Below are 24,249 nucleotides of genomic sequence, written 5' to 3'. Positions count from 1 at the left end.
CAGAAAACAAACCCCCAGAAATGCTGCAGATAAACATTCAGGGAAACTCCAGGGAAGCCCTGAAGGTCAGATGCTCCTAAAATCAACAGGCAAAAGTATTTTTCTTCTAGGCCAATTGCTCTCTTTTCTAAGGGAAATTAATTACTCTTGTGTTCAGTCTAAGTCACTTCTAAGAATCGATGATTTTGTGTTATAACAGCCAAATGAAGCAGGGCAGAGGGACACCATGAATTAGTAAAAAATGGTTCAGAAGCACACACACAAGATTTCTGTAAAGTCTTTATTGCATGGATTAAGAAAAAAAGTAATTCCCTTTTCTACACCAGCTCTCAGGGTCTGCCTGACACACAGGTCAGTTGTTGTGATGCCAGAAGAAGAAGTTCAATTTTCCACAAGTTTTACAAAACAGGAAACCAAACAACAGATAAGGAACACCCACTAGAGCTCTCACGACAAGGGAGAGTTGCCTTCAGCCATGCAAGTCTGTCGCTGATGTAATTAATTCATCCCAACTTACAGCGCGGCTTAAACCACCTCACGGATGGAATTAATTCATCCCAATTTACAGCACGGCTTAAACCACCTCGCTCTGATGGACATTATCCAGCTTAAATCTACCGTTTCTTCTCCAACATCTTCCCTGCTGGTGGGTGTTTTCATTCTAAAGGACTCTGAGCTCCCTGCAGGACGCTCTCACTATGGACCCTTGGCTTTTCGCTCGTTTCGCGTTAAATGGTGGTAAAAATACGATGAAGCAGAGGCAGCAGAGAACAACAATCGTGTGTGTCAGGGGCTCTGGTGGCACCTCAGAGGCTCCAGAGCATGGCCACAGCCTTGCAGATCCCCACATCGTGGTAGTTAAAGTAGCAGAGGCCGGCGAAGGTGGCGGCCGACAGCACGTACAGCCCCGTGTTGGCCACTTTAATGGCTGTGTCTCCGTGGACATAATCAGTGATTACCTGGCCAAGACCCCTACAGGACAAGAGAAAAAAGCTGGAATCAGGCAAGACCACCCGCTGAAATCCACCAAATCCACTCCAAACCAGTCTCACCTCAGGAAGGTGAAGGCTGCCAGTTTGGCAATCACTGAGATTGCAAAGCCAGCCCAGAACTTGGTTCACGTAGCTCTGCCCTGTCTCTGTTCCCTCCGTTTGTACAACACTGATTCTACTACGAGATAAAAACACCCCAAGGTCCTACACATGCAGTGGTAAGGGAGTGCTGCTAAGGTAAGAGACTGTGTAGAACACTGGAGAATTTTTATGGATAACATAACATATATCCCATCTTCTGAGAGACCTGTGTGGCAAAGGAAGGCCCCTTCCCAGGTGTTACCAGGAAATAAGTCAGCAGGCTTGCTGCCACGTACAGATTTAAGCCAGAAGGCTCGGAGCCACCCTGACTTTGATCCTGAGGGGCTCTGTGCTTACCAGTGGCCGTGGAGAGTGAGGGCAGCGGCCAGGGAATAGTCCACAGCAGGTCCTGGGCACAGGTAGGCTGCAGGGAGGAGCCCCAGCAGGAACACGCTGACAGCTCGCTCCCCTGTCCAGTGCAGGGATGCAGCCTTGGAACCGCCTGCAAGGAGAAACAGCTCTCCTGTTGAAGGACTCCCAGCCACTCCCACGCTGGGCACTGACATCCCAAATCCCAGTTTCACATCCCTGCAGTGTGACATCACACGGACCTTGTCTTAAACCAGACCCAGACAGAGTGCAAATCAAGATGCTAATTAAGTGCAAATAGTGCTGTTGAAGGTGATGGTAACACATCATAGACAACCAGAGCCACCACAATAGCCCAATTATTTGTGACAAATAACATCTCTGCACAGTTACCTTCCTGTCTTAACAACACTCAGCACTTCACAGCTTTCCCCTCAGCTCAGAGGGCCCACAGAATTATTTTCTCCTGCAATGGCTTTGCTGGTTACACCTGTAACCCTACATCACCCAGGAAGAGACCGAGAGAAACCACTGTACCACCAGTAAATCCTTTCCACCCTGAGTTCCTCACAGCCACTTAAAATCTCCTACCTGGCCCAAAATATTATGGAATCACAGACTGGTTGGGGCTGGAAGGGACCTTAAAGCTCATTTCATTCTTGTGCCCTTGGCACCACTGTGCCACAACAACCTCCATCACCTCTGTCCTTTATCCCTGCACCTCTCCTGGTCCCTTGGAAGACCCACAGCAAGACCTGGTCCCTTATAACCCTTTTTAATAGAATCACAGAAGGCTGAGGTTGGAATGGACCTTAAAGATCATTTAGTCCCACACCCCGTTGCCCTGGGCAGGGACACCTTCCACTGGACCAGGATGCTCGGAGCTCCATCCAGCCTGGCCTTGAGCACTTCCAGGGATAGGGGAGGTACCACCTGAGCAAAGGGGCTTCCCTGACGCTGGGAAAACCCCCCACACCCACACCCACCCTGTGGTGCCACACCAGGTGCCCACCGAGCCGCTCCCAGCCGGACCGGGGAGAGAGAATAAGGCAGAAAACAACCTGTAGGTCGAGACGAGGCACTTCACTAAAGCCAAAGCAAAAGCAAAAGCCTGAGGGTGCACAAGCAAAGAGGAAAAAACCCAGTAGGCTTATTCTCTACTTCCCACCAGCGAGCGATGTCCGGACGCTTCCTGGGAAGGACTTCGGCCACTTCCCAGGAAGGACTTCGGCAGGTGCGGCTCCGGGAGGCAAACGCTGTAAATAAGGTTCCTCCTTCCCTTGGCTTTGACACCTGAGCTGACGCGGTAGGGTTTGGAACATCCCCGTGGCCGGTCTGGCCCAGGGCTGTGCCGGGGATGCTACCACGGCCCCCCAGCCCGCCCTGCCGAACCCAGCGCTGCGAGGGGGCTCCGGGGAACCCAAATCCTGCTCAGCCCACCCCAACACCCCCCCCCCCTAGACACCCCCAGACACGCACATACCGTGTTGTCCCTGCGGGGCCGGGCCGTGGCCGTGGCTGTCCCGGGCCGGGGCGCTGCGAGGGGCGGCGGTGAGCACGGCGGGGCGGCGGAGCAGGGCCAGAGCTGCGGGGACAACGGGGAAGGGGGAGGCGAGGTGGTCACCGTGGGGATGGGATCCCGCACACACCCCCCCCCTCCCCGGGGGTGTCCCGCGCCCTCCGTGGGGCTCCGGGAGCGCCGCCCGTGGGTCACTCACCCATAGCGGCCCCGCGGGGCCGCAGCAGCGCCATGTCCGCTCCAAGGGCACCGCGCCCGGACACGGAAACGGCGGCGGCGCTTCCCCTTCCGCGGGGAAACCCGGGGGATACTGGGAACACCGGGGACACTGGGAACACACCGGGGATACTGGGAAAAACGGGGACACTGGGATTGCCGGCAGGAACCGGGGACACACGGAGGGAACCGACCCAGCCCGGGTCCCTCCCAGCCCAGTCTGTGATCCCGTGTGATTAACCCCGTTTTGCAGCGCATCCCGCCGGAGACAGGCGCTCCTCGCCCGCACTCTCGCCCGGTCAAACGCCTCTGTGCAAGGGAAGCACGTTTTATAATTTCATCATTATGATTTTATAAATAAACACCTCTGTGAACGTCTGTGTGTGCTAGACCACCTGCATTGTTACTGAAGGACTGAGCAGAGCGTCCGTGCTTGTTGAGGCTGTGCCCGCTCGCCAGCACAACCATCGCACCGCACACTGCTCATCCCCGCCGGCTCCTTCCCTTGTGTCATCTCCAGGTCTGGCCAGGGAGAACACCAGCACCACCCAGACTTCTCAGGCCTCTGCTCTGCGCCCGGGCTTTGCTCCAAAACAATGACAAAAGCATCAGACGCATCTAGGTTGGTTTAATTTATTAAAAGGCTTGGCTGTTCGCTGCAGGGAGAAAGGCCCGGTACCAGTTTCTCCAGTAACACACTGGGCACACCAGAGACAGAGCACGACACCCACCAAGGCCTCTCTTTCAGCACAAATGGTTTCAGCATCCCCAGAGAGAGTGAAGGAAGGTAGACACGATGGCCAGCCCACAGCAGGCTTGGGAGAGGAGTCTAAACCAAGCAAATGCACTGGTGTCTTTTCTTACTGAGAGTATTCCCTCAGCTCCCTGCTGTGTCCAGCTAACCCTGTGCATGCCCCCACAGATCTGCTTTTGGTGCAGGATGGGAAGACAAAGCTACTGTGGGGTTAAATCCAGTGGCATTTCCTCTGCTGTCAGACTTGTTGTCTGACCTCTCTCCTACTGCCAGTCTTGGCCATTAGTTAGGTAATCCAGAAAAGCAACCTGTTAAAAACTTAATTAAAAAAAAAAAAAAATCGACCAAAAATGGTGCAGACGTGCCTGCCTCCCCCCTGCAGAGAGCATGTAATGTTTTTGGGCATCAGAGGTCAACCTGGTCACAGAGAAAGAATCTGAAGTTGGCAGGACAAGCCTGCTTGTCAGACAGGTAACTGCTCTCCTGGATTTCTGAATGCCAAGTCCCTGGAAAGCAAGGGAGCCCCTCCTGCAGGCTGCCAGGGCTCAGCTCCTGCCTGCGGGCTGGCAGGATGGGCATAAACCACAGTGCTGGGACAAGTTGTACCATGGGGCAGTGCTGAACAATAAATACCCGGCCCTGGCCTCCCCCTCACAGTTTGAGCTGCAGCCCAGACCCGTCAGTCCTCATCTGAGCTGTCCTCAGACTTCTCATCACCCGCCACCTTCCAGTTCTTCCTCTTGCTCCTCTTCTCTGGCACTTCACTCTGCCTCTCCGACGCGGAGCTGGGACGTTTCTTCCTCTTCCTCGGGGGCCGTTTCTCTTTCCTGCCCTCAGACTCACTGTCCTCAGAGCTGCTGGTGCATGAGCTGCTTGCATGGGAAAAGTCACTGTCCTGCCCAGAAGAAGAGGTAGGTTCCTTGGCAGGCACTTTCCTGGTCTTTTTCTTGCGCTTGTGCTTTCCCCTCCGGGTGCCTGGAGTCTCCTCTGCCGAGCACTCGCTCTCCCGGGAGGAATCTGTGGAAGTTTTCCCCTGCTCCTTTTTCTTTTTCTTCCTTTTCTTGTGGGAGCGCTTTTTCTGCTTCTTCTTGTGGGATTTCTTTGTTTTTTTCCTCTTGTGGGACTCACGGGCAGTCTGCTTCCCCAGGTGGGATTTCTTCTTCCCATTGACAGCGTTTTGCTCATCTCCTTCTTGCTGGTCACTGCAAAGAGAACAGGAGGGTGCTCACCGTTGATGATCCTGCTGGGTGCAGGTTAAAAATAATTAAATTCTGCCTAAGATCTTATTTTTCAGTCAAGTCTCCACTCTCCAGGACGCTGCAAGGATTTATTTACCTTCCAGATTCACAGATTTTGGTAACTCCAGCTAAACTTCAATGTCTGATTATTACAAAATATTCTAGCCCCTCCTAAGATTCACACCACATGAACTGATTTTTTTTCATGTAACAGTAAGGCCTTTACATTCCAGGCTGATCTGTATCGTAAATTTAAAACTCAGGTTGTAAAATTCCCTGCCTGATTTTACAGGAGGAGGATTCTGGATCCATCAGTAGAGCTGCTTGCCTTACCTGTCTGTATCAAATTCCTCAGGGTACAGCTCTTTATACCCACTGTGCCCCCACCTGTAACAAAGCAGAACCATCTGTCAGAAACAGGCAAGGCGTTTGAGGACAGAAATAGAATTCTGAAAAGCCAGAGCCACAGAAAAGACATGAGTTCAGACAAGGAGGAAGGAAATATGGCTAACTGGTTGGTGCTACTTAAATGCTCCTCAAGTTCTCAGTCTCTTTTCCATTTATAGTTAGAGAAAACTACAACTCAAATTTCTTTGAAACAACCCTGGAGAGCACTAGAGTTTGGGTTTCTTGAGATTCTTTTAAGCTCCTTGGGCAAAGTAATAAATATTAAGCTTAGGGCTGAGCTTTTGCTGGCTTAGAAATTCAAATTAGGTGTTCTGTGACACCGCAGAGGTTCGTGCATGTCACTTATTCATTCTCAAGGTGAACTCAAGCACACGCTGAACAGAGAAATGTACAGTTTTTTGATACAGTACCCCAAAAAGGTATTTTAATTACAGTTATAATCACAGAACATGAGTCTCCCCACAGACCTGTCTGGCATGTTGGCTTCACATTCGTAGAGCTTTTTATTCCAGGATCTGGCCCTGAGGAGATCATCTTCCACCAGGTCAAGGAGCTGCGGGTTCCTGGTTTTCCACTCAGCCCTGTGTCCCTCCTCATCGAAGCCATCGCTGCGCATGCGGCTGCTGGGGAGAGAGAGCACGTCCTTCAGCCCAGCCCTGAGGGAGAAACCACCCCCAGAGCCCCCCAGAACCCAGCTCAGTCATTAATAACCTCCAAGGTTACACATCTAGATGAAGGCATAAATGGTCAGACTTAAGCACAGGCCTGACCTCTTTCCAGGGACTCCTCAAGGGGAGAAGAAATCTGCCTGTGGTGTCTCACCTGGAGGTGTCTGACAGCATTCTGCTTTGCCTTTTCCAGTAAGTCTCTTCTGTCTGCTTCTCCCACTCCCTTATTTTCCACATTTCTGTCTCTTCCTGAAGCTGAAAGTCACAGAAGGGAAACAGGTTTAACATCAGGGAGACTTCACAGTCATGAAGCACGTGACATCAGCTCCAACCTCAACATTCCTGCTGAGAAAAACCCACAGCAGCCTTTCCTACCACCCTCAAACACATTATTTATATACATATTTAGCTGTGCCAAAAGGAGAACCTCTTGATGGTAGTTCCCTACCAAAGCACATAAGGAAAAGCATAAAAAATGGTGGGTTTGAGTGATTTTACCATCTCAGCTGCCCTGTCATTCACTGCCATCCCAAACATATGGACTGTTACAGACTCCAGTGAATAAATATCATCTGGAAGGACCAAGCCAACAATACTCCAGCATCTAATACTGCGTGGCTTGGCACAAATTTATGGTTATAGACACTGACTGTATACGAGTGACTTTATAAACATACGGAATAAACAAGTTGGACCTGCTAAATTATGACAGGGATTAATTAAATACTTTGCTAAAGTTGAGGGGCTTGCTTCATCTTGCACTAAAATCCTGCCTGTGCACACTAACACAAAGTTCAAATTCTCTGATGTGAATAAAAGTACATGCACAGTACAACAAGGGGAAAAACCCAAACAGTTAAAGACTTGCTGCTTTTTAAAAGGCAAACCGTAATTTTCACGGGAGTCCTGAGAGAATATGCTTTTCATTGGGCAAGTTTATAAACAGCATAAGTATGTAAGTAAATAAACAATATTATAAGTAAATATATACAAGTTCCTTCCGGCGGGGAGAGAATTTAAGAAAAAACAGGGTTCAACTGACACTCAGGAAAACCGAAACGGGGTTAAAGTGAACTCGAGACAAACAGGATCAAACCGAAAGTGAGAATAAGGAGCTGATGATGGGGGGGCCGATTCAACAAACTCCTTTTTATCTCTGCCGAACACTCCTGCTCTCCCCTCGCCGGGTCAGCACCGGGTGGCACCGGCGGGAGGTCCCCGCACGCCACGATGATCCCGCACCACGGGGTGACACCCCGGGATGTCCCCTGGACACAGCGACCGTCCCGCACCACGGGGTGACACCCCGGGATGTCCCCAGGACACCGCGATCATCCCGCACCAGCGGGTGGCATCACTGGGATGTCCCCGCACCCCGGGATGTCCCCGCATCCCCGGGGTGTACCCCCACTCCCGGGGTGCCCCCGCACCCCCAGCATGTCCCCGACGCACCGTGAGATCCCCGCACTCCCAACACGCCCCTACACCCCCAACACGTCCCCGCACCCCCGGGATGTCCCTACACCCCGAGATATCCCCGCACCCCCGGGATGCCCCCGCATCCCCGCCCGCCCGGCGGCCCCGCGGTGCCCGCACCTTGTTGTGCGCCCCGGTGTGCCGGATGACGTTCCGCAGCAGCACCTTCCCCACGGGCACCCGGGACATGCTCGGGCCGCGCCGGGCCGGCCGCGATGGCGGGGCCGGGGCGGAAACCGGCGGGGCGGCCCCTTCCGGCGGCGTCTCCCGGGGCGACGGGCGCGGCCGGGCCGGCCCGCCGGGATCCGCGCCTCCTGCTCTTGTTAGGGGGAAAAAAAAAAAACCCCAAACCTCAAATAAATCACAGTCATTGAGGTTGGAAAAGACCTCCGAGATCACCGCCCTGTGCGCGATGCACGCCTTGCCCCCCCAGCCCACAGAGCGCCGAGGGGCACGGCCGGTCCTTCCGTGGGCGCCCCCAGGGATGGGGACCCCCCAAACCTGCCTGGGCACCGCGAGGGATGCCAACGAGGAGCCCCTCAAAGCTGAGCTGAGCACCGAACTGCCCCAGGCCAGCTCTGCTGCCGGCTGTGGCCTCAGAATGGCAAAAAGTGGGGCGGCAGAGAGAGCGACCTTGTGTGCCCTGCCCAGCATCCCAGCCCTGGAAACGCTCACTGCTAATTCCCTCTCAGTTCATCAGGTATTTGAATTTCCTTGGTTTAGGACGACATCACCATTGAGGGTCCTGGAAAACACGGTAGATTACAGATAGATTTGCCGGAACTGGTGGGTGAAGAAACAGCAACATCAGTATTTAAGAAAACAAAAAGGGTGTTTATCTCTGCACCAGTTGCCAAGCCAAATCCTTAACCCCTGCATCCTGCCCAGTTCCTGGTCACAGATTAGAGAACAAAAGCCCAGAGTGAGAATCCTTACTTTTAGATGAGTTTTTCTTTGTGGGGGTTATTAACTTTTTGATCTTTAGGGGTGAATATCTCAAATACCTTTAGAGGATGCAAGTAGCAAAGGAAGGAGGAATACTAGCACCACCACATTAAAGACTGCAAATACTCAAGGAGTACTTGAATATTTACAGTTACAGTACTTGTGTATCTACAGTTAAAATCTCTAGATGCTTTACTACATCACTCACGTTGCCTCAAGGAGCAGCAAATAAACTTTTTGTTCAATAAACGGACTGGATTCACTTTTTTAGAGCAGCTCTCACGAGTCCTCAACGCTGGGACAGCCCTCACAGGTGTGTCACACATGGTCCTGCAGGTTGCCCAGGTGAGCAGGGCAGACAGGGAGGTTCCAGGTCACTGCTGCAGACAGCAAGAAAGCAGGAATTTTGGAACGTCGGTGATGAAATCGGGGGTTAATAGGGTGAGTTCCACTGCCAGACTGAAAGGCTGCAGAGCAGTACAGTAAAGCCACACATGACTGAAGAGAAAAGCACTGGAACAGGGTTTAGTAGTTGTCAATTCCAAACATTTAATGGAACATGGGTTCACTAGAGCGAGTCTGGAATCAGGGTATTTTAGATCATTAAAATCCAAAACCTTAATGCACTTTTTTTTTTTTTTTTTTTTTTTTTTTTTTTTTTTTTTTTGCTTAAGCAAGGCATGAAAACCAGGTATCACAGCAACCAGACACTTAAGTAGTTCCCACAAAAATATTTAATTTCCACAGTATTTTCTTTCAATATCTTTAGTGAATTCTGTAGAACTTTACAGGAGACAGTACTTAATGCAATATACAGAATAACGGATCAGCTCGAACTCTTTCTGTTAAAACTCCTCCCCCCTCCCTACTTAATTCTCCTGGTCACTTTGTCATTACTGCACAGTTGCCCTTTTCACATGAACATTTCCATGTGGAAAGTGGAATCTAAGGATGTTCAGCACTGCACCCCCTTGCAGGATGCAACGACTGGGGTTAACTGGACACAAGTCCAACGAACTAGTGAAGCACCTTACGTACAATATATACATGGAGAGCACATTCTGCAGCTTGCTGAGGCTGGCACAACATAGACAAGTCAGGGAAGGTCTCCAATTCCAGTGACTTAAGTCAGAGCTTCCTATGTTAGAATGCCTGAAATAAAAAATTCCAAACATTCGAGTCCTCACATGATTTCATATCCACTGGCGGGATTATCAGCATGTGTGATTTGTCTACATTGGCTTCCAACACACGGATTCTCCTGAACATTCTGCAAAACAAGTTACTTCCATGGCATCAGTGTGGTGTTACCTTAGGAAGAGGAACAGCAACTGAAGAGCTTTCACAGAAAAGCACACGTGAGTGAAAGTCCACGAGCAGACAGCACGTCCCCTGCAGCCCCCGAGAGCTGGGACCCCACACACAGCAGTGCTCTCTCCCCTTAAAGTGCTCAGAAGGGATCACGTAGCTGAGAGGATCCAGGGATCCAGACCAGGGCCAAATTCCAAGAAGGAGTTGGAACACTGGCACTTGGCCTTTGAGAAACTATCCCCAGGCACTTCAGTCCCTCAGCGCGTTTGCCACCTCACCCACCCCAGGGACAGGGTAACATGGGGAATCCCCCTTCTGCTGACTTGCTTCAGTGACCAATCTCATCTGCACTCCTGTGAAGAGATGTTTGTAATTCTGAGAACATGACATTTGCACCCCTCTTTTGAGGAGCAGCTGGCAGTGGGCATTCTGCCAGGGTCAGCTTTAAATCTGGGATGCTTAACTCTGTTTTTAGAAGAGTTTGCAAGTTAACTAACTGTATAAAAATACAGTGTAGCTGTAATATTGCTCTGAAAAGCACTTTTGCAAACTTTTTTTTTTTTTTTTTCTGTACAGACTGGTAATAACATTACCAGATAATATAATACATATTTTAAATAAAAAAAAGGAACTCTCTTAAAGTCGGAACACTACAGTCTAAATAGCTTGCTTTAAAACACAACAGTGTGACCCAGGAAAATTCTGCTTGCATGGGTAAATTATAGCAGCATGGTTACTGGCTTCTCAAGGAAACTCTTGAACTCTGCAAGCCACTGTGCTCCCACTGCCCCATCCACAACACGATGGTCACAGCTCAGGGTAACAGACATCACGCTGGCCACGTCAAAGCTGGAAGGGAGAGACAATAAAACAAGAGAAAGAAAAGGTTAACACGCTCCCCTGCAAGTTCAGTGCCACTCACAGAGCACAGCAAAGCTTTCCTTGGAGGGCCAGGAATAGCAGGTGGTGCTTGGTGACAGATGTTTCTCCCGGAGAGCAGATCATGTTCATTCCTTTTCTAAGGAAAACTAAGGGACTAACTTAACTAAGACACTGAGATACACCTTTGTGTGTTCCCCCGAGGACAGGCAGCTCGTCTTTCTCTGCATCACAAGAACAGCCCCACACAGACACAGAGAAAGAGCCCCTTTACCCAGTTTCCTCATGATTATCTAACGGAAGTGTTGGAAAACCAGCCATTATCTCAGAGTCTGGATTCAGAATGAGGTGAGAACTTACCCTTTCTCATTGTCAGCTGGCACCAGCCTTTGCTCTGAGGAGCCCACTGCGAGGATGCAGGCCTGAGGTGGATTGATTATGGCAGAGAAGTTCTTAATCCCATACATTCCTAAATTGGAAATTGTGAAAGTACCACCCTACAAGAAAAAAAAACAAACACATCCACAGTCAAACTACAAATGGTGTTTTCATGGAAACATGAGACTGAGGGGAGACTCACTGGGGTCTGCAGCTCCCTCACTCGGGGAAGCAGAGGAGCAGGCACTGAGCTCTGCTCTGTGCGACCAGGGGAATGGCTGGAGCTGTGCCAGGGCAGGTTTAGGATGGGTATCAGGAAAAGGTGGTTGGATATTAGGAAAAAACAGAGGGTGGTCAGGCACTGAACAGGCTCCAGTTTCTCACCTGGAATTCGTGAGGCTGAAGTTTCCCTTCCCTGGCTTTGGCTGCCAAGGAAGCCACGTCCTTGCTGATGGCATCCAGGCCCTTGATGTGGGCGTTGAACACGATGGGGGTGATGAGCCCCGCGGGAGTGCTGACGGCCACGCTCACGTCCACCACGTGGTTCCTGCAACACACAGACATGTGCCACCTTCTTCCAGCAAGAACAACTCAGCACTGTTCAGACAGCCCTAAATTAACGTGAATTTGGCCACAGTTATTTCATCTTAGCGCTTTAATGAGAGCCACTCAACCTTTTTTTTGCCCTCCCTCAAATCCCAGCGGTTCTGTTTTGCCATGAACTCTCCACTGAACAAAGAAAGTCTCTGGCTTTGACACCACCATACACTTACTGCCTAATAACTGTGTCCATCCACGACGAATTTGCCTCAGGCACCTTCAAGCATGCCAAAGCAGAAGCTTTAATTAGGAAATCGTTGACAGAAAGCTTAACGTTATCCTCCTGCAAATAAAGAGATTCCAAGTGTTAGTTTGTGTCCTGCACATCACCCCCCATCCACGTGGGCAGTCACAGCCACGCACCCTTGTTCAGAGAAAATGTTACAAGACAATCACACCACTTGCAAGCATTAATATTCAAAGATAATTTAGGAGGTGAATGCATCTCCTTCATCATTTAAGAAGGTACAGTAGTTTTTAAGGTCTGTCTCCCCCCAAACTTTTAGTGTGGAATTATTATTTTGCTTACATTTTCTACCCTTCTTACAGTTAAAAAACCTTTTTTGCCCTGCTTTCCACCTGGAATAATGGATCCCCACCAAGCAGAGCCCAGAGCAGCTCCCTTAGGGAAGTCAGAAATCAGCAGGCAGTACCTGGCTGAAAGGTTTCAGCCCAGAACTGAATCCACAACAGGTACAAAAGGCACTGAAAAGTCTATTTTCCCCAAACCAGGATGCCACACCACCAAAACCCAGAGTGGGCAAATGATTTACCTGATTGAGTTCTTTCCTTAGCACCAGCACCTTCCCCATGTTGATGTCGATGGAAAGGTAGTAGTGAGGTATTGTTTGTTTGGACTGCATCAGCCTCTGAGCAATGACCTGAGGGAGGAACATCAACCAGGCTGGAAAAATCACCACTGCAAAAAAATAACGGTCTGGGGGAGGAACAACAGGTCCTTACCCTCCGAATGTTGCTGATGGGGATGTCTGTGAAGGTCCCCTCGGGTGCTGCTGCCACTGCAGCAGCCGCAGGAACTGCCCCTGGAGCTGCAGCCTGCAGAGAACAACAGCAGCATCACCCTCAGAACCACCCAAATATCAACTGGAACAGCGAGGCGGGGACAAGTGTTGGGGCTCAGCTGCAGCTGTTTCTACTCAGCCCCACCTCTCCAGTAGCCCCAGGGCTCCTTCCAAGCCCTGTGTTTGATTATTAAATGCAGTATTTCATTTTCACTGCCCTGCCAACAGCACACACAGCAACACCTCCACCAGCTCATAGAAAAGACAAGCCATGGCATCAGGACACGTTTGGGGCAACAACAGCAGCAGGGCTGGTGGTTCCTAAGTCTGGCTTTCTAATTAGCACCCAGATGAAGGGCTGGGAGCACACTGTGGTTTTTTTTTTCCTCAGTGCAATATCAAAGGGACAAATGAAGGAACAAAGCTTCATCTAAGTATGTGACAGGTGATGCTCTGCAACCTCACAGCCCACACAGAGCAGCAGTGCCAGTCCCATGCAGGAACTGCACCTCTGCAGGGCATTTCTCCTCCTCTAACACCCATCCTTACACACTGCCAGCCTACTCACTGGGGCAGCCTTTGTTGGCACAAATGACTCCACATCTTTCTTGGTGATTCTGCCATCTGGTCCAGTACCTGAGAGAGTCAGAAGAAAACGCGAGAGGATTTCAATTCTTTGCAACCTTCTAAAGGTACCACTTGAATTCAACAGAGAGAAATCATTTAACACAGCTCCTGGAACAGGGAAATCACAGATCTGCAGGGACAGACACCTGACAGTGAGGGCAAGGAAGTGGAAAGGAAACCCACCTTTCACTTGGGCAAGGTCAATCCCTTTTTCTGCTGCCAGTTTCTTGGCCAGGGGACTAACCAGGATCCTTCCTGTGCGGGGAGGTGTGGGAGCTGCTGGAGTGGGAGCAGCAGCAGGCTGGGGAGGAGGAGGAGCAGCAGCAGGAGTTGCCATCACCTTAACAGAAGGATCAAAGCCATCAGTGGAAGGTACAGTACGAGAACTGGCCCAGCTAATGACCAGTCAGGAGAACAGCTAAGACAGTCACTAATCTGAGGGAATTTTCAGATTCAGAGAAGTTTCCCAGTGCCAGAAATTACATCAGAAATTCCATGGGAAGGAGGCCAACTGAGCTGCTGGACTACACACCAAAAAAGCAGGTGAAATAAAGAACTTATGCTCCCCATTCTCAAGGATTAGAGACATGAAAACTGGGGCAAGCAACAGGCTGGAGAAGAGATCCCAATGAATGAAACCTGCTCCAGTTTTTGGAGGGCAAACTAGTGATCACTCCTCCCCAACACACGGACCAGCCTTGCATTCACAGATCAGAAGCATTGCTGCTGAAGCCAGGGCTTCACATTGTCAAACCAGCACAACAGTTCAGAGCAGGCTTCTGAGTGGTCCCCATGACTTCTCTCACGTGCCCAGAATGGTCCTTACTGGTGGAGGAGGAGGAGGAGGAGGAGGAGGAGGAGGAGGAGGAGCTGCTGCCTTCATGTCAGTCACTGCAGCAGCCTGGTAGTCAGCAAAGGCTGGAATATCAGCCTCTTTCTCCACAATGATGCAGAGAGCAGCTCCCAATGGCACATCTCTTGTTCCTTCAGGCACCAGGATCTTTGCCAAGTAGCCTTCCTCCTGCACTTCAAAGCCTGTGAGAGACAGAAACAACCCTGCTTTGGTGCCTGATGCAGCTGAGGAGTTCCTCCAAATGCTGCTCCTGCAGGCTCTGGTAGCTAAAGCCCTGTCCTGTATTTAGGGGCAGGGGAATCCTTTTCAGTGCAACTAGTAGGGAAACCTCTCCACGTTGCCACGAAGGATTGAGGAGGAAGCAGAAATGTTTTTAGGAGCTCCAATGTTTAGCTCTCCAATGCAATGAGAAGTTAACAAAGCCTGTTTTAGCTATCCCACAGCATCACACCCTGAGAAGCCAGAGAACTGTGGATCCTTTTAAGGGATCCCTTCTTGGCTTTGGACTCACCTATTGTGGCTTTATCTGTCTCAATTTCAGCCAGTAAGTCTCCCTCATTCAGCTTCTCCCCAACCTTCTTCTCCCACCTCTGCACTGTGCCCATTGTCATGGTGGGTGACAGGGCAGGGAGAGTGATCTGGGAAGGCAGAGAACACAAGAGAATCAGGTCCTGGCACTCCTGAAGGATCAGGAACACAGCTGTAACCCCTGATAAATGATGCCAACCTAGAGAAGCAGCCAGCCTTTAATGCTCTCCTAGGTCTGGCTCCGTGACAGCAAAGCACAGTGCTGTCCCACAGTGCTGCTTTGGCTTCTCTCAGCAAGGCCTGAGCAAGAAAGCAAGAGCAGAGAGCAAGAAACCTCCACATCAAAATAAATAACCACTACCACCATCCCACTGGGGCAATCTGGCAGCTGCTCCCTGCAGGGCTAAAAGGAAGGCTGAAACAAGTCACTTCGGCTGTGACCAAACACAGGGGGAGCAAAACTGGGCAGGTGAGGCAAGCAGAGGGAAGTTTAGTAGCTGAAACACAGATTAAGAAGCCATTCCTTAATTCTTCAACTAGTGACTTTGAGGAACATCTCAGTTCCCACAATCGGTTCCCACACGTTTTATCTGTGGGATGAGGTTTGGTATTTCAAAGTTTCTTTTTCAAAGGGATGTCAGAGCAACCCCCTGCCACAAAGTGCTCAAAGACAACAGTGGATGTGCAGTCCAGTATCTAAGCAAGGTAAAAGGATTATCCACATACACGACTCATTATCCACAAACACAGACCCATCTGCTGGGTTCAATCAGAGGGCCCACGAGGGCTTTTTTACCAGAACTGTCCCAAAAATGCAAACATAGCAGGTTTTTCAAGGCGACAACCCTGGAGAGACAAGTCTTTCCTCCACTTGTAGCTGGGATGCTAAAACAAATCCCTGAAAAGAGCTTCCTGGGATCTCCCCCAACACCTGCTTCAAGCACAATAACTATGGAAGTGGCACATGCTCCTGCAATTACAGTTAATAAATTCCCACTCCACTTAGTTTACTTGAAAAAAATGCCCCATGGGCAGGGATGCCAGTGACAGAAAAAGAGTGCAACAAGCCTTAAACCAGGAGCAGTGCTCTCTTACCTGCATATGAGGAGGGTAAGAGCTGCCAGGAGCCTGAGGAGAAGGCTGAGGTGGTGGGGAGGGAGCTGCAGCTGGAGGGGGAGGCACTGAGGCTGCAGGGGGAGCAGCTGCTGCAGCAGCATCCAGGGTGTAGTTTTTAAAGGCATCAACATATTCAGGCCTAGAAGAAAACACAGAGCCCCCCAAACCTGGTCAGCTGATGGTCCCCGAGCCTTTCACCCAAGGCCCCCCAGAAGCCCCAAGAGAGAGAGTTCAACTCAAGGGTCACCAAAATACATACTTCTCTACTGTGATACATATTATGGCCCCAATAGGAACATCCCTTGTTCCTTCTGGCACCAGGATCTTGGCCAAGTAGCATTCCTCCAGGCTCTCAAAGCCAACTGTTGCTTTGTCTGTCTCCACCTTCGAGAGAGAACAGGGACATGGTGATGGCAACGGAACTGGTGAGCTCGGGGCCTCCCAGCCTGTCACAGGGTCACACACCACACACAGCTCTGGGACAGCACCCAGGACACACACATGCAGCTCAGGAGGAGGCAGCCCAGGATACCTCTGCTATGAGATCCCCTTCGCTGATCTTGTCGCCCTCCTTCTTCTCCCAGCGCGCGATGGTGCCCATCTGCATCGTGGGGGACAGCGCTGGCAGGGCCACCTGTGGGGGACAGGGCAGTGTCACCACGGCAGGGACCACACACAGCCCAGGGAGGGACCCTCAGCACAGCCTGGCACGGGGGGCACAAACCTGCTGCAAATCCCCAGTGGGTAAAGCGGTAAAGACCTCAGGGCAAAGCCATCCTTGGTGCTGAGGTGAGACACTGGAACGGGCTGTGGCTGCCCCATCCCTGCAAGTGTCCAAGGCCAGGCTGGAGCAACCTGGGACAGTGGAAGGTGTCCCTGCCCAGGGCAGGGGAGGTGGAACGACATGATCTTTAAAATCCCTTCCAACTCCTTAAGCTTCTACGATTCTATCCAGGGTTATAAGGGGCCACGTCTCGGTCAGGGTCTGCCAGGAGAGGGGCAGGGATAAAGGACAGAGGTGGTGGAGCTGATGGTGGCACAGGGACTCGAGGCAGGGTGGGGAGACCCATGGCAGTGGGGGCAGACCCGCAGACCCTTCCCTGTTTGGGGTGGCCAGGCACTGAAATAAGGCTGCCCAGGGAATGATGGAGTCACCACCCCTGGAGGTGCTCAAGGGACGAGCGGACCCGCCACTGGGCCATGTGTCCTGGGGGTTACAGAGTGCTGGGCCGATGGCTGGGCTTGGCGATCCTGCAGCTCTCTTCCAGCCTCCATGACCCCGGGGGGGGCTGCGCAGGCAGGGGATGGAAAACCCGGCGGGAGAAAGCGAAGGAGCAGCGGGGTGGGGACACGACCCCGTCCTTCGGGGGACACGCGGGGGTCTCACCTTCTGGTGCGCCGGGAGGCTGCAGCGGCGGGCCGGGACGAGGCGGGTGCCCGCGGGCGGCAGGAGCGGGCGGAGCGCGGGGCCGCCCCAGGCCGGGCCGCGCCGGGCCGGGACAGCGCCGGCTCCGCCGCCGCCACCACCGAGAGCCCGGCGGGGCCGCACCAGCGCTCCGGCCGCGCCCCGGCACACGCGTCGCGCCAACACCCGCCACATGCTGCGGCTGGGCCCGGGGGAGCCGGGCTGGGCTGAGCCGGGCTGGGCTGAGCCGGGCTGGGCTGGCAGAGCGGCGATGGAGCCGCTCGGTGACCTCCGTGCGGGCGGCGCCGCGCGACACTGCACGGCCGTAAAGCGGCGGCGGCGGGGCGGGACACACCGAGCGGGGAGGGGATGGAGCGGGGCGGGACACACCGACAGCAGGGGATGGACCGGGATGGGACCGCCCTGACAGGGGATGGGACCGCCCCGAGAGGGGATGGACCCGGACTGAGACCGCCCTGAGAGGGGATGGAGCGGGACCGAGACCGCCCTGAGAGGGGAGGGACCGGGATGGGACCGCCCCGATGTGATGTGATGTGATGTGTGATGTGATGTGATGTGATGTGTGATGTGATGTGACGTGACCGGAGGGGACTGCGGAATGGGACGAGAATGGACAGAATGGGATGGGAATGGACAGAATGGGACGGGAATGGACAGAATGGGACGGGAGAGAATGGGAAGGGACAGTATAGGATGGGAATGGACACTATAGGATGGGAATGGACACTATAGGATGGAATGGATAGAATGGGACGGGAGGGGATGGGAAGGGACAGTATAGGATGGGAATGGACACTATAGGATGGAATGGATAGAATGGGACGGGAGGGGATGGGAAGGGACAGTATAGGATGGGAATGGACACTATAGGATGGAATGGATAGAATGGGATAGGAGAGAATGAGAATGGACAGTATAGGATGGGAATGGACACTATAGGATGGAATGGATAGAATGGGATGGGAGGGGATGGGAATGGACAGTACAGGATGGGAATGGACAGAATGGGAGGGAGCAGGACTGGATTGCATCGATACAGCCTGATGCAGGCACAGGCAGGATGGAACGGGATAGAATGGAACAGGAGAGGGTGGGATGGGAATGGACAGAATGGGATGGGATAAGACAGGATAGAATGGGGCTGCTTCCCACGGAGGGTGGCAGAGCCTGGAACAGCTGCCCAGGGAGGGCATGGACTCTCCCTCCCTGGAGACATCCCAAACCCACCGGGATGTGTTCCTGTGTCACCTGCTCCAACTGACTCTGCCTTGGACTGCATGAACTCCAGAGGTCCCTTCCAACCCCAGCTACTCTGTGATCCTGTAATTTCTCCACCACTGACTCCAGCGGGCTTTGTCACAAGAGTAAGTTACAAGTACGAGAACAGGAAAGTAACTCTGAGGAAAGTCTGACAGAAATAAATAAGCTGTAAACAGTGACAAAGACAAGCCCTGGATATGATCCACAAATAAACCCACTGGAGTCAGTGCCAAACTTAAGAGCTTTGAGCTACCTCCTGGACAGCGAAGCAGTGAGAAAATAAATAGTATTGTTGCTGCTTATTAAAGCTGGCAAAAATATAAAACCCAGTAATAACTAGCTGGATTTCCATAGTAAAAAAAAATAAATGCATAAAATTTACAAGCCCAGTGTTGTGTTAAAAGAAGACAACACAAAACATTTCATCATCCACCAGGAAATGAGTAAAACACAGTATAATGCGTGCAGAAATGTACAGAGAGCACTTGCACTAGTATAAAAATATCCACAGTCCTCAGACAAATGTAAATCGGTACAAAATAATTCCAAGAACATGTTTACAAAAGGACATGTCAATATAAAACAGTAAAACCAGGTTCCCCTTGTCCCAGCCTCATGCACAGCACACACAGATCACCCACGGAAGGGCCACGGGTACCAGGAATGCTCATTCTCATTCCCTGACTTGCCATTTGGCCTCCCAAGCCCACAGTGGCTGCAGAGACAGGCAAGGCAGAGACACAAAACCACAGAACCAAAGAGACAAAACCCACCCTCGGGGATTTTGGGGCTTGTTCTTTCCCGGGCTTCCTGCTCCTGCAGGAGTCAGCGCCCCAGGGCAGCGGTGTGGGGGAGTGCAGGGTGGCCCTGGCAGCGGATGGACAGCAGCACAGCGATGCCTGTGCACAGGGGTGACAGAGGAGAGGGCAGGAGTGCAGGGAGAGCTCAGTTCCACACGTGAAACCCCTCAGTGAACAAACCAGCACCGAGATCCCACAGTGCCCACGGCAGCGGAGCAAAGCCCGAGGGCCTCGGGAGACAGGACAGGTTCAGAGAGCGAGTGGGGAAAGCAGGGTGGGAAATGGAAGCCTGAGTTTGGGAGAAAGGGAGCGTTGCCAAGGTGATCTTTGCTTCAGACCATGCACAAAACCTCCAGAAGCCCGTTCCCTCCCCGGGACAGGTCCTGTCAGGCTGGAAATGTCCACAAAGTCCACGTGCAAGTCCGGGACAAAAGCTGGTCCCACCCAGCCTTCAGCTCCCGTAATCCAGAGGCTTCTTCGGACTCACATCTTGCTGCCATCAGTGCATATTTATGTAACACCAGCACAAGGAACCAGGCTCCAAGTGCCCAGGTGAGCCCACAGGACGTCACAGGAGCAGGGGGAGCAGGACGAGGGGGCAGAGCATCATTAAGGCCTCCAGGGTTTCGCTGACAGGACAAAGGTGTTTCCTCCCCACAGACCCGTCCTTCCAGTCCCAGGACACCACCTCCACCTGGGCATGGCGGGGTCAGGGGGCAGTGCCCACGCACACCACATGCAGTACCCGCTGTTTGCAGAGAGGCTGGGTGGTTTGTTTTTGTTTTGGCAGCTCGAGTTGGCCTCTTTCCTCCCAGCTCTCAGCGCCTCGCTGGTCACCCTTGGAGCTCGGCAGCCAGTCGCAGGTTTCCATAGCAACGAGGCTTGGAAGCTCCATTAATTCTCCCCGTGGTCTTCTTCCACCCAGGCCACAATTTTCCCCTCCCAGCCAGGAATGATGTCATCATCATGGAATACCTACCAATACAAAAAATTAAAAAAAATAAAAGGGGCAGTCAGATCCCAGCTCAGATTTCCCTTCACAACCCAGAGATCACAGACACAGCTGAGGTAAAAGTCATCTTTCCAGGTTTTAGGTAAAAAAGACCAAAAAAACAGACCAGGCCTCTTTAATCGCTGTTATTAGCTTTCTTTTTTTTTTTTTTTTTTTTTTTTTTTTAGAAAGGGTAAACTAAAGATAGAAAATATGCCTTTTCTGATCCAGACTACAGTCTCCAGCTGCTGCTGCTGCCTGTTCCCAGGGAGGGTGACCCTTTGCACTTGTCTTAATCAATTTGTGAAGCAGGAACTGCCCCAACAACCCTTATTGAGTCCAATCCACACCAACACCAGCCTGAGCACGAACAGGGCTGTATGATGCAGCACACGAAGGAACAGATGCCACAAACCCAATTCTCTCTGAGAAACCTTTAAAAGACAGTGGGAAAGTGTACTTTCAATACAGGCTCTCCCATTGCAACAGGTTTTATAAAGGCCCTGGCAGGGCCAGCAGTGCAGTCTGGGTTTTTGCCTGGGCAGTGCTGTGCCACAGACTGGCTGTGCTCTTTGCCCAAGGGGCTCTGCAGCCCCCTGGCAGTTGCAACCACACTCGTGGAACTGCTCTGGCTGGGCATGGAAACGTATTTTAGCACCAGAGGATCTTCATCTGCAGCCTCTTTGGGGGAAACTTCTGATATTCCATCAGTTTAAAGGTGAGGTGACCGCAGTCCCCAGGGCCGTGTGGTGGCACCGAGCCCAAGGCAGCAAGAGCTCAATTCCACATTTACCTCCTCCTTGACTGTGCCAAACTCCGGATCCAGGGCTTTGAAGTGGTACCTGTGGGTTCCCTCCCGATCAATAGCTGCCTTGAAATCCTTCAGGGTCACTTCCCCTAACCTGCAAGGGAAAACAAGCCCACCAGCTCAGGGAGCGCTTCAGGGAACTCCCCCAGCCAGGGGCAGGAAATCCAGAGGCCCAGTTAATGCACAGCAAACCTGTGCTGGTTGGGACCACCCCCAGAAAATCAAGGGAGGTGTTCTGAGGGCCTAGCTCACCTCTTTGGTATGCTGACCATGAAGGGGGTGAGGGAGCGGTCGGTGAAGTACAACACTTTGGTGCAGGCACTGGTGCTCATCACTGGGGTGCTGTGAGAGTGAGGCAGCTCTGCAAGGCATCAAGGGACTCGTTACCACCCAGGAAAAACATCCCCTGTCCCCTTCCCTTCCCCTTCTGGGTGGTGGTGCATTGATTTTTCTTTGCTCACTTGTGTTTCTCTCCCTGCCTTGACATCCTGCTTCCCTTCCCTTCAATATGTATATTGAATATACATACTCAACATGTATATGAATACATATTGTATTCAGCGCTTCTAATTATTCTCATTACAATTTCTGTTCAGCAAAGCGATGAGGAATAGGGAGAAACAGCACAGTGAGACTGAAACAGCACAGGAAACCAGAAGAAAACAGAGTTGCTGTAGGGACAGGAACAACAGGTGTATAGATTCAGGGTACAGAACACCCTGACATGACATGAAAATCCAGGAATAAAAACATAACTGAAATAGCTTGGAAACCATACCCTTACAGGCTCAAATGTTTGAGTACTGAAATAATTATCATACAAAAAAAAGATAACAAGAAGAAAAAAAAAAAAACTCTGAGAGATACAAAAATCAGCTTGAGCTGTGCAAATCGAGTCGAGCAGCTCAAGCACTCAACCCAACTCTGTTTTTCTTAAAGTGACTTAGACCAAAAATTGGGAATCCCAAAATAAACGAAGGGAACTATGGAAAGAACACAAATGGCAATGGCCTTGGTGCTGTTTTACTGACATGAAATTGAAATAAAAACACCGAAGGAAGAGGGAACTGCGCAGTTATCCGTGCCCACTAGGTGGTGCAGAGCAGCAGGAAAGCTGGAATAACATCCCTCTTCCCACCCATCCCAGCGACTGCCGTGGTTATTCATGCTGCAGTGCTGCTGAAGCCGCACTGATGGAGCTCTGCGATGGAGCTCTGCAAGCAGGGAGCTGTACCTGCGTGCCCTCCCCTCTGCAGGGCAGCTGCTCTGTGCCAAGGGGCACACTCCCAGGGGGATGCCGTGCCCCGGGGAACCAGGAATCAGGCAGTGGAAGGGGCAGGAGCTGCGAGGCACCTACTGGATTTGGGAGGCCAGGAGTCTCTGCACTCGTTGGTGGCTCTGCTGGCCGGCGATTTCCCCCGCACCTACGGCCAGAACGGGCACAGAGTGGCACCCCCGGCTGGAGCCCTCCGGCTGCTCAGCTCGGGGCTGCGCGCGAGGGGCACGGCCCGGGTGCCCTGGGGAGCCTTTTACCCTTCTCTCTTGCCTCTTCTGCGTCTCCACGCGGTGCAGGCGCTCCATGAGGCTGGCGATGCCCTGCTCCAGGCTGTCGATGGTGTGGTGCTGGGGGTCGTGGCCGCTGAAGCTGTTCCTGAGGCTGCGAAGGGCGTCCCGGACCAGCTGCAGGTCGTTTGCCTGCCCGAGACAACACGGGGTCAGGGCTGGCTCCAGGCTGCCTCCTGCCCTTCTAAAAGCACGGGTCTTAGCGAGGGGAAATCTGCCTTAAGAAGATAAAGGCTTCCAGGATGTCAGGGATGCATCCCCGAGGTGCACTCACCCCTCGGTGGGCCGTGGGAGCGGCTCCTTTTCCTGCTGTCTGGAGAAAGCCATTGCTCTGAGCACTGTGGCTGCTGTAAGCCAGCACCTGGGCAGGGGGAAAAGCAGGTGCCACGAGGAATGTGAGTGTTAGGATCCCCCCCAAAAATCCCAGAAATGAGAGGGCATGAAAGCTTTCTACATCAGTGATAATAACTCCCATCTTCTCCCAGGTAAACACACTCCCTAAGGAACGTGCAGGCGGTCCCATAGATCAGAGCACAAACCTGGCTCCTCAAATACAGGTGGAAAAAAGGAGGCAGAGCCTGGAAGGGGCTTGCTGCTGCATCCCAGGGCTCTCTGCAAGCTCTGGTGAATAGTCAGTGTTCAGGTGGCACTGTGCAGGGACAGGTATCAGGGCTGGCCTGTCCACCAAGACCCTGCCAAGTGCTCAATACCAGGCTCAGCAGGAAAATGAGGACATAAGCTAAACCCTGGTTTAACCCCTTGGCAGTGTCAGAGATGAAGATGGAAGCCAAGAGTCTCCAGCTCCCACTCACCCCTGCGCTCCCCTCACTGTTTCATCCCTCGGGATTTCGACACAAGCAGCTGAGCCAGAGTGCTCAGTGCTGGCAGCTTTGGGAATCTGGCTGTTCTGGGGGGTCTGCCTGCCTTGCTCAGGCACTGACAGTGAGACTGCAGAGCCAGGCCTCTGTGGGATGAGGTGGAGGGTTTTCTGTGGGTATCTACAGGGTGCTGGGCAAGCACCACCCACCACGGCTGCCCTTACCTCCTCAGCCTCCCTCTTCATGCAGTGAGCCAGCAGGGCCTCCTTGTGCTCCAGCTCCCGCTCCAAATCCACCTGGGAGGGGAGGAGAGGAGTCAACACGGGCACTGAGCCAGCCAGGTGAGTGCCAGGGCACCAGTGCAGCCCCCCAGTCCGTACCTGTTGGTAGCTGGCCTCGGACAGCTGCCTGAGCATCTCGTCCAGCTTGGTCTGGTGCTGCTGCAGGTGCCGGTCCTTCTGGCACAGCTCCTTCTGCAACACAGGAGTCAGGGGAATCCACGTGAGTGAAGCTCACAGCCACCTCCCCAGGGCAGGGGATTGTGGCACCTGCATGGTGCCCTGCACAGTGTGTGTCCTCCCAGCCACATCTGAGAGCTGAGTG

The 24,249-nt window shown here is 52.3% G+C and overlaps 4 protein-coding genes across 6 annotated transcripts in view; all 4 read right to left on the bottom strand.

Annotated features, from left to right (window-relative positions):
* Positions 1 to 545: 545 nt before the first annotated feature.
* On the bottom strand, positions 546 to 3,209 carry SDHD (succinate dehydrogenase complex subunit D). Its single transcript, XM_027899682.1, has 4 exons — positions 3,161 to 3,209; positions 2,926 to 3,027; positions 1,431 to 1,575; positions 546 to 972 (listed from the first exon to the last, which is right to left on the bottom strand). The coding sequence occupies exons 1-4, from the start codon at positions 3,192 to 3,194 to the stop codon at positions 807 to 809; spliced, it is 447 nt and encodes a 148-aa protein (XP_027755483.1). The 5' UTR covers positions 3,195 to 3,209; the 3' UTR covers positions 546 to 806.
* Positions 3,210 to 3,785: 576 nt separating this feature from the next.
* Positions 3,786 to 7,960, bottom strand: NKAPD1 (NKAP domain containing 1). Its single transcript, XM_027899692.1, has 5 exons — positions 7,842 to 7,960; positions 6,400 to 6,500; positions 6,045 to 6,200; positions 5,503 to 5,556; positions 3,786 to 5,133 (listed from the first exon to the last, which is right to left on the bottom strand). The coding sequence occupies exons 1-5, from the start codon at positions 7,908 to 7,910 to the stop codon at positions 4,611 to 4,613; spliced, it is 903 nt and encodes a 300-aa protein (XP_027755493.1). The 5' UTR covers positions 7,911 to 7,960; the 3' UTR covers positions 3,786 to 4,610.
* Positions 7,961 to 9,382: 1,422 nt separating this feature from the next.
* Positions 9,383 to 17,595, bottom strand: DLAT (dihydrolipoamide S-acetyltransferase). Its single transcript, XM_027899678.1, has 14 exons — positions 17,368 to 17,595; positions 16,513 to 16,614; positions 16,240 to 16,364; positions 15,960 to 16,119; positions 14,848 to 14,974; positions 14,310 to 14,518; positions 13,667 to 13,823; positions 13,425 to 13,492; positions 12,798 to 12,890; positions 12,608 to 12,715; positions 12,008 to 12,117; positions 11,619 to 11,781; positions 11,217 to 11,353; positions 9,383 to 10,826 (listed from the first exon to the last, which is right to left on the bottom strand). Exons 1-14 carry the CDS (start codon positions 17,578 to 17,580, stop codon positions 10,697 to 10,699), a joined length of 1,902 nt encoding a protein of 633 aa, XP_027755479.1. The 5' UTR covers positions 17,581 to 17,595; the 3' UTR covers positions 9,383 to 10,696.
* Positions 17,596 to 19,960: 2,365 nt separating this feature from the next.
* The window catches only part of DIXDC1 (DIX domain containing 1), a 28,678-nt gene continuing 24,389 nt past the window's right edge, over positions 19,961 to 24,249 (bottom strand). For 2 of the 3 annotated variants that reach the window (XM_027899684.1, XM_027899686.1), the window contains 8 exons: positions 24,027 to 24,119; positions 23,871 to 23,942; positions 23,103 to 23,189; positions 22,799 to 22,960; positions 22,623 to 22,689; positions 21,518 to 21,626; positions 21,251 to 21,359; positions 19,961 to 20,441 (listed from right to left, as the gene is read on the bottom strand). In XM_027899684.1, coding sequence (XP_027755485.1) covers positions 20,361 to 20,441; positions 21,251 to 21,359; positions 21,518 to 21,626; positions 22,623 to 22,689; positions 22,799 to 22,960; positions 23,103 to 23,189; positions 23,871 to 23,942; positions 24,027 to 24,119 — 780 coding nt within the window. In that variant the 3' untranslated portion in view covers positions 19,961 to 20,360. Of the gene's footprint in view, positions 20,442 to 21,250; positions 21,360 to 21,517; positions 21,627 to 22,622; positions 22,690 to 22,798; positions 22,961 to 23,102; positions 23,190 to 23,870; positions 24,120 to 24,249 lie in introns of all 3 variants that reach the window. The other variant, XM_027899683.1, reaches the window with a different exon arrangement.

The sequence above is a fragment of the Empidonax traillii genome, unplaced genomic scaffold (assembly GCF_003031625.1).
Source record: "Empidonax traillii isolate 1590-97213 ecotype Southwest subspecies unplaced genomic scaffold, ASM303162v1 scaffold683:size364172, whole genome shotgun sequence".
NCBI classification, from domain to species: domain Eukaryota; kingdom Metazoa; phylum Chordata; class Aves; order Passeriformes; family Tyrannidae; genus Empidonax; species Empidonax traillii.
The sequence above is the reverse complement of the archived record's forward strand: the minus strand, read 5'-3'. Positions and strand labels throughout refer to the sequence as shown.

Excerpts from the sequence above, each read along its gene's own strand:
- SDHD (XM_027899682.1), bottom strand. The coding sequence starts at position 3,194 with ATGGCGCTGCTGCGGCCCCGCGGGGCCGCTATGG. Across the intron at positions 3,028-3,160 it reads GCCCCGCGGGGCCGCTATGG|CTCTGGCCCTGCTCCGCCGC; the intron begins GTGAGTGACCCA and ends TTGTCCCCGCAG. Across the intron at positions 1,576-2,925 it reads GGCCCCGCAGGGACAACACG|GCGGTTCCAAGGCTGCATCC; the intron begins GTATGTGCGTGT and ends TTCTCCTTGCAG.
- NKAPD1 (XM_027899692.1), bottom strand. The coding sequence starts at position 7,910 with ATGTCCCGGGTGCCCGTGGGGAAGGTGCTGCTGCGGAACGTCATCCGG. Across the intron at positions 6,501-7,841 it reads ACACCGGGGCGCACAACAAG|CTTCAGGAAGAGACAGAAAT; the intron begins GTGCGGGCACCG and ends TGTGACTTTCAG. Across the intron at positions 5,134-5,502 it reads GAGGAATTTGATACAGACAG|TGACCAGCAAGAAGGAGATG; the intron begins GTAAGGCAAGCA and ends TTCTCTTTGCAG.
- DLAT (XM_027899678.1), bottom strand. The coding sequence starts at position 17,580 with ATGTGGCGGGTGTTGGCGCGACGCGTGTGCCGGGGCGCGGCCGGAGCG. Across the intron at positions 13,824-14,309 it reads CTCCTCCTCCTCCTCCACCA|GTGATGGCAACTCCTGCTGC; the intron begins GTAAGGACCATT and ends CCTTCTGTTAAG. Across the intron at positions 12,716-12,797 it reads CCATCAGCAACATTCGGAGG|GTCATTGCTCAGAGGCTGAT; the intron begins GTAAGGACCTGT and ends TTCCTCCCTCAG.